Source organism: Diaphorina citri, unplaced genomic scaffold (assembly GCF_000475195.1).
Source record: "Diaphorina citri unplaced genomic scaffold, Diaci psyllid genome assembly version 1.1 scaffold38, whole genome shotgun sequence".
NCBI classification, from domain to species: domain Eukaryota; kingdom Metazoa; phylum Arthropoda; class Insecta; order Hemiptera; family Psyllidae; genus Diaphorina; species Diaphorina citri.
Genome location: NW_007377475.1, coordinates 186483 through 201755, shown reverse-complemented (window position 1 = coordinate 201755; position 15273 = coordinate 186483). Strand labels below are relative to the sequence as shown.

Below are 15273 nucleotides of genomic sequence, written 5' to 3'. Positions count from 1 at the left end.
TTTTTGTTTTTTTTTTTTTTTTTTTTTTTTTTTTTTTTTTTTTACTAATTTTCTCATCGTGGAAATTTTCTTTGTTTTTCGTGACGACACTAAAAGCTAAAAGAGTCAGTAAAAATCTTCCTCTCTCCCGTTTTTATCTTTCATATTTTTTTCTTCAGTTTTTCATCTTTTCACAGTTTCTCACCCAAAGTAAGAAGGAAAGCTACGAAAACAAAATTAGTTTTATCTAGCTCCTGAGAGGGGAGGTAGAAGAATAGAAAATGGAAAGGGGGAGTGGTAGAATAGAGAGGGGGAGGAAGAAGGAAAGGAGGGGAAAATGGGGTGTTATAAAAGAAGGAATAGAGGGAGGGGAAGAAGAGGAAGAACAAAGGAAAATAGGGAGGGAATAAAGAAAGGAGGAAAGAACTAAGGGAGAGAAGGAATAAGAGAGGGAGGTGAAAACAAAAATGTTATCACTTCATCTAGCATAGAAAATACAGGGCTGGCATAACCGGGTCCCCTATGGGCCTAGACTCTTGGAGGATAAAATATTTTTGTGTGGTTTAATAAGAATAGAGAGAGTAAGAGAGAGGAGAGAGAGAGAGAGGAGAGAGAGAGAGAGAGGAGAGGGTTGTGGCTCGGCGTTTTTTTTTTTAATATCTATATAAATAAAATTGTAGATTTGTCTGTACATTGCTTAGAATCGTGAAATTTTTAGTTATTCTTACTCCTTATGCATCCACGATTCCAAAAATCACATTAGAAAAATTTCTGTCTGTCTGTCTGTCTGTCTATCTGTCTGTCTGTCTGTCTGTATGTGTGTGTGTATGTCTGTCTGTTACGCTAAAAAGACCTTTGGTTGTCCTCTTTTCACGAGAAAACGGCTCGACCGATTTTGAAGAAATTTTTTGTGGTTGTTAAGAAAAGTACTCCGGGTGACATAGGCTACTTGAAATTTTCCCATTCCATCCTGATTCAAAATGGCGGCGGTTCTGGGGTTTGGGTGTGTGTGTGTGTGTGTGTGTGTGTGTGTGTGTGGGTGTGTGTGTGTGGTGGGATGTGTGTGGGTGGTGGGATGTGTGTGGTGTGTGGTGGGATGGGTGTGGTGTGTGTGTGGTGATTTGGTGTGTGGTGAATGTGGTGGTGGGTGTGGTGTGATGGGATGTGTGTGATGGGTGTGGTGTGTGTGTGGGGGGTGTATTTGTGTGTGTGTGGTGGTCCCGTACAAAGGACGGGTCAACCACTAGTTATTAATAAGAGCATTCATTAACAACTGCCAGACTACCACCCTCTTGTTTTATTAGCTTCAATTACCCGACTGTTGAGAAATTAAATTGATTAACCCCTGAACCTCTAAAGCCTCGACTCCTTAACGTGAAATGAAATTAGACACCAAGTCGAAATAACAAAGTAAATACGCGGGCCTTGTCCGGGCCACGGGTCACACTCTGGACAGGCCTGATAAAATGCCAAGCTCTTGTGCAAACTTATAAACAAGCACTTCTTTACACACAAACTTTCTTATACAAACGTAGAGATAGGTATTTTAACTTTAACATATGAGATAAATTTCTGTACGTTATCCCCCGGTCCATATTCACTAGTGAAAATTGGTGAAAAATGTGAGAGAAACTTGAACTAAAGAGACGATATTTCCGAGCAAAACAGGAAGATATTTTCGTACTAATGTGGCGACACTTTCAGGAATAGCGTATTAAGGAAATGAAATATTCAAAGAAAATTTTACGCCCTCTATATTTACTTTTTTGTCATTTTCTCTGAAGGTTAATCATCTAAAGTTGTGTACCAGACTACCAGTGTATGAGTGTGTACTCAACCGAGCCTCAATTAATGAGACTGTTATTTATTAGAGACTATATTTCCTAACACTGCCTAGTGCTTGATGTATGTATGACCTAACATTCTTGAAAAGTACCTACTTTTCATTTTTTTAGAAAGAAAAAAAAAAACAAAGAAAACAAAGAAAAAAAAACAAAATAAGTTAAAAACATTCCTTTCTTTTTATTTCACCACTCGGGAGAAAAAAAAATTCTTCCGTTTTTATCTCTATTTTTTTTTTTTAGATCGGAAGAGCGGTTCAGCAGTTTTTTTTTTTTTTATTTTTTTTTTTTTTTTTTTTTTTAAGTAGGTAGGTATCTTGCGGTTTTGAAAAAAGTCCTGAGAGTGAGCAGCTTTTATGCTCTCTGCTTTCATTGTAAGTTTAGACCGAATTCTACCTTCGTACATAGTAGAATAGGACCCTACCTACCTACACTGCCTTCCTACCTATCCTTCCGACCTCCCTATTTTTCTATCTACCGACCTTCCTACCTACATTTACCTACCTGAGCGTTGATAAATTAAAAAATTCCTTGAATACTCGTACTTTTTGCTTCCAGTTTCTCAGTTGTAACTTTTTATACCTAATACCTTACCACCTGCGTAATTAAAAATCTTTTCAAATTGTTGGTTCAAGCTTGAAATTATTATGGACCTGATAAACCTACCTTTTCTTCTTCTCCTTTTTCTTCTTCCTCCTTTTTTTTCAATTTTCCATTATTTCATTTTATCTCTTTTCTTCTTTAAAAGTTGAATACATAAAAGCAAGGTATGACTGTTCAAATAATGTCATAGGTACCAGCCTACCAGCTTTGAGCTGGCCCAGCTCGGCCCGTCCGTCCATCGACAGTCAACTTGAAAAAAAAAAAAAAAGTTGTCTTTTATAACCGTTTTCACATCGATCGTCGGTCGGCCGTCAACTATGTGTGGACATAGCTTTACAGTTGTCACAGCTCGCTCTTTTTTTACGGTCTGTTACTTGGACCCTGTCCTTCCGTCAGCCATGAAAACGTTGGTATTAAAAATAAAAAATAAATATCTAATAATAAAAAAGGTCTTGTTTACTTTACTGTTTCTCCCTTGGATTTCTCCACAAGGCTTTGTGTCTGATAAGTTTTCTCTTTTCTCAATTGTTATTTACTCGCCGTTAGTCTGTTTATATTGCCCTCATATGGCCATGTTTTTTATATTATTGCCCCCTACAGTACACATTATAACTCTATTGTGTATCATTGCTCCCCGATTTATTGCTTTGTTTGCTCTATTGCCCTGGCCTTTTCCCGTTTTTTCGGTCAATATTTACTTTCCTTTGTGATGGATTTTCCTATTGCTATATTTTGCATAAAGTTCGCATTACTTTTTGCTTTTTTATGGTCCTGATTGACCCCGATAAAGTTTGGCCGGGGGATTGTAAACAGGGAGGATGCCAGCCTGAAATTTCCCTTGCTAATGAAATAGCAAAGGTTGAGTGCGGAGGGCATTCACTCGTAAAAAAATTGTAGTCGAAACCAAAGGTCGTCGCGGCAAATTTCGAGATCAGAGCTCATTTGTGTGAGAAAATGTGAAAAAATCCCCCCAAAAACCAGTTTTTTTTATAATTTTTGGCTTTATGGCTTTCTGGACAAACTTTGCACCACCATTTTCGTGTTCCTGGTAAAAAGACATTTAATTTGATATATAGGTCGACTGGTTTGGATAAGTCCTTCTATGGGGACAGACGACACCGAAGCGAATACAATAGTGTCTTACCGAAGCGAATAGTCCGTCCCTTATACCTTTTTATTACCATTGTAATAATAAAGGAAGGACGGACTAAAAAATTGAGGTCAATTATTATTTTCATCTTGGCCAGTAAAAAATGACTGTATTAGATCCCCTTATCCTACGTAATCTTTGTTTTTAAGTCGGATTATTATTTTGTAAAAGTACAAAGATAGAAGATTCAGGATTGAATCTGTCTAAAGCAATAAGAGTTATAAAAATGGCTTTAAAAGTAACAAGCTACGATTGGTCTTCTTTTCTCCCTTTATCTTGTTTTTCGATTTTTACTTCTTCTTTTTTCTACTTCTTCTTCTTCTCCATTTTTACTTCTTCTTTTTTCTACTTCTTTCTCCTCCTTTTTCTTCTTTTTCTCATCCTACCTCTCCTCCTCTTTTCTTCTTCTTCTTCCTCTTCTTCTTCTTCTTATCCTTTTCCTCCTCCTCCTTCCATTTGTCCTCATCCTTCTACTTCCTCTCCTCTTTCTTATTTTCCTCCTCCAAACCTTTTTTTTTTACAGTCTTCTTCCTACAATAATTGTCCTCTTTCTCCTCCTTTTTTTTCTCTACCAGTTAAAAAAAATATTATCAAAAGTTTAGCAAAATATGACGCAGAGAAGCCAAAGAGACTTTTCTGATGAATGCCTGAAGGATTAACCCCATCCATCATCAAACTTTATTTATTTACTTATTTCTTTATTTAATTTAAATATTATGTACTTGAAAATAAATATATATTTTTATGTTGTACATAGATTGATGGACAGACAATGAAATAAATTTGAAAATATTTTTTTGAATGAAATAAAATGTTGTATTTTAACATTTTATCAACAACTTTTTGTCAGTTTGTCACTTTTATCCATGCTTTGTTTTGAGCTCTATCCAATTGTCTATTCTATTATATAATCTGATGATAACTTCATGTTGATGTATTTTTGTAATGGATATTTTTTCATTCATTTGCGATTTTACAGTTGAGTAGATGCTAAAATTAATTTCGACATAGCCCCATATTATCAAATATACCCAATCATATTTACTCCCGGACCTAATATCTCATGTCTCATGATTGTGATATGCATTTTGGACTTCTGCGCAAGCGAAGATAAATGAAAAACACTCAAATACAGACGAACCTAATATTAACAAGACACTGTTAACCTGACAATCAGTTTACTTAATTTACGACCAGCCCTCGATAACAACCCTGCCGACCGGTTCGGCCTTAATGTAACTGAAGGCCATTGGGCTAAGATCTATAACATAGATCTATGTAGGTAAAAAAGTCTATAAATTTACATTTTTAATAGTCTGCTAATACATTTGACATGGAATAATACATGTGTAATATAACTAATTTTCAAACATATGTATTAGTATGGTATAATACCACATGTATTACACACATTTCCATAGGATGTGCTGTCTGGGATATTAGGGGTCGGCGTGAACAACACAAGAGTTTCAGTGCCTAACAGAAAGGAAAAAAAAAATGTTGTTCGACTTTTGTGTTTTACTATAGTGTAGTAAAACATGTTTTTATTAAATTATATTGAGGACGCTCCTTAAAAGCGACAATATTACTTTTTACGATCAAAACTCCTGCTTCTTCTTCTTCTTCTTCTTCTTCTTCGTCTTCTTCTTCCTCTCCCTCCTCCTCTTCTTCTTCTCCTTGTCTTTTTCTTTCCCCTCTCCTCTCTCTTTTCCCCTCCTCGTCCTTCTCCTCCTCTCCCTCCTTCTCCAACCTCTTTCCTTTCTTGTTGGTATGTTTTTCAAGTCACAAATTAATTTTTCTTTACGTTGCCAATATTTAACTGATGGTACCTACTATCTATTTTGTTATCGATATATTCCATAGAGTGACAGTATTGGCAGCTTTATGTTCCCAGAAAACATTTGTTGAGCTCTTCAGCTTTCTTTTTATGATTTCCTCTGAAAATTTGATCTTTTTATTTTTACGACTGTCGTAATTTTGTGACACTTTAAGTGTCGAACCTTCTGTCTTCCAAAGATAGGTAGGTACAAGGTACATAGGTATTAATACTATCTACATTGCCAAGTAGGTAGTAAATAGGTAAGATGTTAGAGGCTGTACCTCCCTAAGGCCTACAGTCAAGTGGGTAAATGCTCTGTGAAAACGATTCAAGTTTAGAAACTGGATGGATGTAAGTAAATACATACATAGGTGTAAGAGAGCACTGAAAAACATAGAGATATTAATACCTACAGTGAATAATAATAATAATAATAATAATTAATATTATTAATACAATCGACGTTACAGACAGCTTTTTCTTTGTAATAAAGCTTGGTACTACCTACAAAATACTAATAATAAAAAAAGAACAAGCTCGTAAGCTCCATAGAATCCAATCAAACTCAAGTTTACGAGTGGATTAGAGAGGATTAAAGCCCTATGAAATTGAAAATAAAATGATAAATAATGGGACATTGTCTGAAACAATATTGATGATGCCCTTAGCGAGGAGAAAAATGGATAAATAATAAGAGAAAAAAAAAGACACAGGACATTTTTTCTTTCGCTCTTTTTGAAAAGAAAAACATGATTAGAAAATGTGAACAATGAACATGGGTCGCCAGACAGGATTCACAAAGTTTCATTAAAAGACTTAATGGACCACTGAAGTTGAGCAACGTTTCGCGTGCTTGGTATTTGGATGGGTGACGTTCTGTGGAATGTCTCTTCCGGTCCCGCTCAGGTTGGGTGACGACAATGTAAGAATCTGGTCCCCGAATATTGTCCCCGAATGGAAGGTAAAACTTCCCTTCAATAAAATAACAAAATTTGCGCCACCATTTTCGTGATCCTGGTAAAAAGACCTTTAATTTGATATATAGGTCGACCAGGTTTGGATAAGTCCTTCTATGGGGACAGACTGACTGACTGACAGACAGACACCGAAGCGAATACAATAGTCCGTCCCTTATACCTTTTTTATTACTATTGTAATAATAAAGGAAGGACGGACTAAAAACTTGGGGAAAAAATATATGCAAGCTTCTTCTATTGTGGCGTAGCCTTGACTTATCAGCTTGACCGCTAATATTCGCATAACATTCTGGATGAGAGAGACATATTGGAAAAGATTGATGGAGGTGAAAGAAGGAAAGTGTTAGTTGAAAACAAAGGATTGAAGAGTTATCGGAAAAAGCTATACCAGAAGAATATGAAATATTGAACCCACAATGTGGACAGGATAGATAACGAACTTCTTGTCCATCTTCTTCCTCCTCCTCCTCCTCCTCCTCCTCCTCCTCCTCCTCCTCTTCCTCCTTCTTACCCTCTTCCTCCTTCGCCTCCCCCTTCTCTTCCAACTCCTTCGCCTCTTCCTCCTCCTCTCTGTCCCTAAAGGACTTTGTTGTGTTCCTTAATATTTTATGTTTTAGGGGAGATTATGAGAGAAATTTCATTTATTTGAAAAGAAAAGAAACAAAGAGAAGGGGAAGATTTTTCAAACTGTATCACACGAGTTGTTTATTATTTAGGTATTATTATTATTTTGAGTTTTATGTTTTTTTTTATAATTTATTTATTAACTCATCTATCGTTTTCCCTAGAGTAGTTTAACAGCTTGGGTCCATAAAAAAAAAAAACATAATAAAAAAATAAATAACTACCTTGTTTTGAGTGCGCCCCACTAAAGAACTCTAAAAGTCCAATAAAAAATGTCTTATCTACAGGCTTCACACAATAGATAATTATAAAATAATATAAACTCGAACAAAAATTAATAGATTATTTGAAGTCTTTTTTTTACCAAAAAGCCATCACTTACTAATTTATGACACCTAAATCCCTTACTGAATAATACCGTCTAATTTAAACCGAAAACCTAACGTTTAATAATGTTAGCTTTTAGCTTAATTTTAAGCTCATGATGAACATTTATTGCCAGATTATGCCAACAGACAATAACCGAGTCAGGTAATACCTATAACTGTGTAGATACTATGTACCTACCAAGGTACCTATAACTATGTTCATACTATGAACCTACCTAGATGCCTATAATAACTAGGTATCTACTTTAATTTTATTTTCATTTCAGCCATTGGGAGAATGAAGCGAGCATCACATTAAGATTAAGATTATCGCTATACATTCGCTACAAACGCGCTACGTGTAAAATTTAATATTTAATTTAAACGCGCTGTTGAGGCCTTTCGCGCCTGATGGGTTGGGAAATGAAAGGGCGGAAAAGGAACGAACGAAGAGAATTGTAAGTTTTAACTCAAAGATTTTGCATTTAGTTTGTCTGTCTGTTCTACCAAATCTCACAAACTCTTCGTTGGCTTTTTTTTTTTATGTTTGGTTAGAGGGAACTGTAACTCGTAAGGTCTTATCGTAACAATGGCGAAGAGAGAATAAAGACAGGTAAGACGAAAGCCAATGGTTCCGAGAACGAACCTTATCTCTTCAGGATAAAATCCGGAGGGAATCGAACCCGCCAAGTTTTATATAATTAGTAAAATAGGTTGGTACTGAAATTCCATCTGAAGTGGAAGGATTTCCTACGTACATATCTATCTCAGAAGGTACATAGGTTAGGTAGGTATATCTTACAATTTTCTCTACTGAACATGGAGGGTTGAGAGAGAAGGGGCAAAGCATAACGCCACGGGTGAAGCTACCTCAAATGAGAATCCCAATGTTACTGTCAGCATAAATATTATCTCGAACTCAGCGCGAGTTCACGTTCTTCCATTAGGTACACCACGGTTCAGAGAAAAGAGAAGTGCTTAAATAACGAAAAAGAAAATGTAAGTAAAAAAGGGAAATGTTAGAAAAATTAAAAAAGAAAAGAAAATGTTGAGAAAAAGGAGAAGTAAAAAAAGGAGAAAAATATTGTAAGAAAAGGAAGATGGAGAGGAACCAGAAGAAGAAGAAGAAGAGAACGAAGGAAGAAGAGGAAAAAGAAGAGAAAGAAGGAAGAAGAAGAAGAAGACGACTACGAAGAAGAATTGTCAAAAAAAAAAAAGGAAAAAACAAAAGTCATTGTTTTACACGTTCTGTGTACCGAAACACCGCACCACAGCTAGTTGTGTGAGAAATTGAAACTCTTTGCCCTGCCACCTAACCTGCCATGTTGCTAGGTATCTTGCCTTTATGTTAAACCTAGGTATCTTGCCTTTATGTCCTTTTATTGTTGCTTTTATTATTATTATTATTTTCATTAAAGGTAGGTACTTTTTAAAATCTATCTATCTACATTATCTCTCCAATCCTAACATTGGTTGACAATACTTATCCATGTCCATTTAATGGAAGAATGGGACGTACGAAAATATCTTCTCTTCTTTATCTGAAACAGGTATTGTGGATTTTATAGAATAACATGTCACAAGTGCAACATAATATCTTCTATTCAGGTGTTAACCTAGTTGTGCAAGCAAGCATCTATTGAACTTGCTTCTTTTCCCTTGTCACTATGTCAATAGATTTGCATTTTGTTTATTTTACACCATGTCACTTGAAATATTCATTTCCAATTCCATTTGTGTCGTTGCTGAAAACGACGGTGAAACACTCGGATTTTTTTTAAAAAAAAGATAGTCATCAGATAGACTCCCCTTGAAAATCTAACGCCTGCTAGCATAATAATTATTAAAATCAATAATAGGTACTCATTTGAAATTCAATCTGCTTAGGTCTATTGGTTTTCCAAAAAGAACATAATATCTAGTGATTCCCCAGTTCGATGGAAAATGCATTTGTGATGACATTTCTAGAGGTACTACAAGAGAGCATTTTGGCATCTCCAATCTCCACTATTCTCCAGCGCCACACATTTGCGCCACATGTTGCATATTGCATACTTAAATGTGGCTCCACGGCGTTCATACAAATTCAAGCTTGGAAATCTGTAAGCTTTCATGAAATCATAATTATTTTGCTGTACCTACCTACCTGTACCTAATAGGTAGAACACATAGAAATATTCGAGTCTTGCAGTCTCTAGGGCCTGTTTCACCAAAAAAAAAAAAAAATAGAATCTCGATCTCCGTACAGAACACTCGTTGCACTTGCGTTTTCTAAATTTCGTTCATTTTTGTTGCTTACCTATCTACCTAATAGCTAAATACCTAGGTATTATAATGTTAGAAGTTGTTTTTTTTTTTTAATGCAAGCTTGTGTCACAATTTGTGAACTGATTAATATTTATGAGAGTTCTTCGGAATAATTGTTCTGATATTTTTCCCCTCTCCTAACATTTGAGACGCCTTCGATTTTCCCCTCTATTTCTATTTTTCTCCCCTTTCCTTTTTCTTCTTTTCTTCTTTCCCCTCCTATACTGTTTCTGTGTCATTTTATAGGCATTCTGTCTCATTTTTTCATTTGTCTCAGATAAAATTCCATACCTCGGCTGGGATTGAACCCACGCCCTCCTGTTTACCAGTCGAGCGCCTAGACCACTACACCACCGAGGCAGGTCATATGCCCCGCCTTGCACAGGCCGCCTATCAGCTAAGAGGGAAGTGTAATATCTGCTAAGGTCTCAGGTAAGAGGGAACTGCTAAGGTCATATACCCCGCCTTGCACAGGCCGCCTGTCAGGTAAGAGGGAACTGTATGTGCTAAAAGGTCTCATTGTCCCTAAATTGAATCCTCATTTTTATATAACAGAATCATGTACCTAGCTATGTAGTTACTTAATCAAGGGCAAACAGGATAGGAGAATAATTGTTCTGATATTTTTCCCCTCTCCTAACATTTGAGACGCCTTCGATTTTCCCCTCTATTTCTATTTTTCTCCCCTTTCCTTCTTCTTCTTTTCTTCTTTCTCCTCCTGTACTGTTTCTGTGTCTTTTATAGTGTATTCTTTTCTTCTGTCTCATTTTTTTCTACTGATTTGTCTTTCTAGTTCTGTTGCATCTTCTCTTTTCAGATTCCCACGTACCTACTTGGCTCTTCACGTCTGTTACTTTCCATTTTAATTTCACTTTCTATCTGTATACCTATGTTGTTTCTTCTTCTTATCCTTCTATCCTTTTTCCTCGTCTTATCTTTCTCCACTTCATTTCACATTTTCTTCTCCTTCTCCTTCCTCCTCCTTCTCCTAATTCTTGTCTCTCTTCTGATTCTTATTCTTCTTCTCGTCAGTTCTCATCTTTCTTTTCTTCTTCCTTTATTTTCTTCTTCTCCTTCTTTTCCTGCTTCCTCTACTGTTTTTTTTCTCTCTACAGCTTCTACTTATTCACTTTCTTTTTCTTCTCCCCCTCTTTCTCTTACTTTTCCGACCGTCTTTCATTTCTCTTATTCACCTCCTCCTCCTCCTTCTCCTCATCCTCCTCCTCCTTCTCCTTCTCCTCCTCCTTTCTCTAGTTGCTTTCGTTTCTTCACTTGTTTTCATTTCTCTTCTACTACGAAATGAAACTGAAGCCTCGGAATAATATGTGTCACTTTTTCTAAAATTGACATAGCGCCTCCTCTTGAACGGAGAAGTAATAAAGTAGGTACACGAGTAGGTAAGTATTTGTAGGTATTATAAAGGAGAAGAAATGAAGGTAATAATGTACTAGGGTTAGTAGTAAGAGGTTAGAACTGTCTAATACAACACTGAGTGATAAGTTTAACCCTGGTATTTCCCAAGCTTATTACTCGAATTTTTCAAAATATGTAGGAGAATAATAAATAAATGTCTTTTCTTTGTGTTACTATATCACAACTTTGGTGCTCACTGCAGCATTGTATGATTTTTCCAAATACATATATCGCAATAATCCAGCTACCAATTACAAAAAAAAAAAAAAAAACTTCACGAATAATAATTTTTCGGCATTTTCGCCAACACATTTCTAGGAAATTATTTTATAAATTGTTTCATTATAAAAAGTTTCTATTCAACTTTCAGCGAAGGAGAACTTTGGCCCAAATCGTCTCTTTATAGCTCTTAGCGCCTAAATGTTGAGAATAAAATTAGCAAAAGATTTTCTCTTGGATTAGTCTTGCCTAGGGTTTAGGCAGTCTCTTCAATACCTGAATAAATTGTCTGTTTTGTTTGATAGAGGGTAACGTCACTGTATAACTGATGGTAAGGTCTTTTTTTTTTAAAGAGGTTTGATAGAGGGAACTGTAACTGCTATGGTCTTATCGTCCCGAAATCGAAGGGAGAAGCAAGATAGGATAGGAGGAAAGCCAGCCGTCCCCGAGAACGAAGTTATCCCATCAGGATAAAATCCGCCCCGGGCGGGAATCGAACCCGCGGCCTAGCGCTTACAAGGCAGACGCGCCACCATCCAAGCTAACTAGGCTGGCTGCTAAGGTCTTTAGTGATGGGAGTTTTACCCTCTAGTAGTATATTCGGTGACAGGCTACCCGCCAATCTAACATTAACCTCAGCCAGCCTGAGTGGGGTCGGAAAAGCCATCTGCACGCGATTCCCCAGAGGGTCACCCATCCGGATACTAACCATGAGCAACATTGCTTAACCTCGGTGATCCATTGGGAAATCGGAACCGATGTATTCGAGCATTGGAAACTGGTGTATTCAACAGGCTATCGAGGCTGCTCCGGCTAGACTAGGCTATGGCAGATAGGACCTGTTGAGAGGTAGCCAAATGGACTTTTTCATACAATGGCTGGACTAAGCTAGGCTCTACTAGCTCCCTTATGACCAACACACAGTGAAGTGGTAGAAAATTATACCATTTTGAGACACATTACTATGTGTGGGATTTTGCAAAGCCATTTTCTTCCATTTCGAGGGAAACTTTCAGGTCTGCAAAGTTTTCTATGAAGTCGAATTCGAGTTGAAATGGAACTAAACTCAGCGGGAAGCGGGAAGATAACTTTCTCTAAAATCTATCCCTGAGTGAAAATCTTACAGGGTGAGAAAATAGCTTCTGGCAAGATTGAAATCATACAGGATAAGACAGAAGTTTTTTAATCGAGTAGACCTGAAACCTGAGATGATACAGAATGAGACACAAGACAGAAGAAATCTCTGTCACAGCATGCCCGTATAGTATATCCCTCACCAGATGGGTGAGGAGGGAGACACACTAATAAGCCCTATTTAGTTTCTGTGGGTCAACACAAGAGCAAAAGGCCAGTCACCCACGCTCAGACAGTCTGATATACCGTCGGAACGTGTGTGAAAAGATTCAGACCGTATGACGGACCTACGTCTGAGCGTGAGTGATGGCGGACAAGAGGAAGTAGCCCGCTGAAACACCCAATTCCCATGTTGCAATCGAAATGCGAATGCATTTTTTCGGCCAATGGTGGGCATCGAACCCAAGACCTCCTGCATGACAAGCAAGCGCGTGCATACAGTCATACAATGGGAAGGACATGCTACGACACAGACTTGACGAGTCTAATGTACCAGTTGTTTCCTTGCTACGAAATAATGGCAATGAAACACCTAGCTTGAAAAAACATAATAAAAAATGTTATCTCTCTCTCCGTCTCTCCCTAAAAAAAGATAAGTGTTTCTCCTCCTTTTTTCATCTGTTTCACTCACTCTCTGTTTCACCCATACAGTCATACAATGGGAAGGACATGCTACGACACAGACTTGACGAGTCTAATGTACCAGTTGTTTCCTTGCTACGAAATAATGGCGATGAAACACCTAGCTTAAAAAACATAATAAAAAATGTTGTCTCTCTCTCTAACTGTTTCTCCTCCTTTTTTCATCTGTTTCACTCAGTCTCTGTTTCATTCCCAGGTCTGGACAACCTACACGAGTACCTCAAGTTCTCCTACCCCCGCATGAGGGCGCCCTCGTTCATCTGTGAGAATGAAACACGACAGGGTCTAACTTTACATTATAGGAGCAAGAGACGCGGGTTTGTCTACTATGCCATGGGACAGATACGGGAAGTAGCCAGACATTTCTATAACAAGGTAAGACATTTCTATAACAAGGTAAGACATTTCTATAACAAGGTAAGACATTTCTATAACAAGGTAAGACATTTCTATAACAAGGTAAGACATTTCTATAACAAGGTAAGACATTTCTATAACAAGGTAAGACATTTCTATAACAAGGTAAGACCTAGCTATAACAAGGTAAGACATTTCTATAACAAAAGGTAAGACATTTCTATAACAAGGTAAGACCTAGCTATAACAAGGTAAGACATTTCTATAACAAGGTAAGACATTTCCATAACAAGGTAAGACCTAGCTATAACAAGGTAAGACATTTCTATAACAAGGTAAGACATTTCTATAACAAGGTAAGACATTTCCATAACAAGGTAAGACCTAGCTATAACAAGGTAAGACATTTATATAACAAGGTAAGTTTGTTTTGATAGAGGCTTAAATTCACTGAATAAACCTCAAAGTGATGGGTGTTTTACCTTCTGTCTTTAGCGACAAACTACCCGCCTTCACATTAACCTAACTCAGCCTGAGTGGGGTCGGGATAAGCCTGCAACACGTGATTGCTCAGATTCAGATACTAATCACTTTTCAATGTCTTAAATTACCTCGGTGGTGTAGTGGTCAAGGCGCTCGCTTGGTAAACAGGAGGGCGGTCTTTCTGTCATCAGGTCTCGGCTGAGAGGAGCATGTATGGTTTGCTCTTGGAGAACCTAGCGGATTTCATCAAAACTAAATATGGCGAGGACAAGTGGGAAGAAGTTAGGCGTCAGGCGGGAGTCGAACAGCCGAGCTTCAGTACACACCAAGTGTATCCGGACTGCCATATACCGCGCCTTGCACAGGCCGCCTATCAGGTAAGAGGGAACTGCTAAGGTCATATACCACGCCTTGCACAGGCCGCCTTTCAGGTAAGAGGGAACTGCTAAGGTCATATACCCCGCCTTGCACAGGCCGCCTATCAGGTAAGAGGGAACTGCTAAGGTCATGTACCACGCCTGTTTAGCTTGGAAAATTCTGCCTTTTTTCCAGCAGCATTTCTACACGTACTGAAATAAATAGACAAAGATTTAGTAGTAAACTCAAAATAAAAAAAAAAAAAACATGTTTATTTTAACACAGGAGGTATGAAGAAGCATTATGTTATACTCTTAATTATTAAAAAAAAATTGACACCACCTAAACTTTTGCATGTATGAGTGGGATGGGATGATCACAATTTTTTCATCAAACTTGAGAAAAAAACATTTATTTTTTTGTAGAGATCATCAAGTTTTCTGTACGCTAATATATTAGAGAGGTCCTTTACATCATAAATTTGAATAACAGAGGAAGGAATTTATAGTAACAAACGACTATCTGAGGGCAAATTTGGTATGTACTTCTTATTAGTAACCTTCACATTATTGGTAGAATTTCCACTTACAGTGAGCTGTATCAGGAAGGAAGATTCGTCATTTTCCTCCAACATTCTCTTGAGAAGTTGGGATTTTTTCCTCCCATTTATCCGATTTGTTGCTTGACCTAGATGGTCCTTGGTAATATGGATATAGACAGACACCGAAGCGAATACAATAGTCCGTCCCTTATACCTTTTTTATTACTATTGTAATAATAAAGGAAGGACGGACTAAAAACTTGGGGAAAAAATATATGCAAGCTTCTTCTATTGTGGCGTAGCCTTGACTTATCAGCTTGACCGCTAATATTCGCATAACATTCTGGATGAGAGAGACATATTGGAAAAGATTGATGGAGGTGAAAGAAGGAAAGTGTTAGTTGAAAACAAAGGATTGAAGAGTTATCGGAAAAAGCTATACCAGAAGAATATGAAATA

At 37.3% G+C, this 15273-nt stretch overlaps 2 protein-coding genes across 2 annotated transcripts in view; one reads left to right on the top strand and one right to left on the bottom strand.

Annotated features, from left to right (window-relative positions):
• Positions 1-15273, bottom strand: part of LOC103512854 (trifunctional purine biosynthetic protein adenosine-3) — a 134090-nt gene that overhangs the window by 46346 nt on the left and 72471 nt on the right. The gene's annotated exons all lie outside the window — the stretch shown is intronic.
• Positions 13278-15273, top strand: part of LOC103512843 (soluble guanylate cyclase 88E) — an 85155-nt gene continuing 83159 nt past the window's right edge. Inside the window, exon 1 of the mRNA XM_026826129.1 lies at positions 13278-13451. Coding sequence (XP_026681930.1) covers positions 13317-13451 — 135 coding nt within the window. The 5' untranslated portion in view covers positions 13278-13316. The remainder of the gene's footprint in view (positions 13452-15273) is intronic.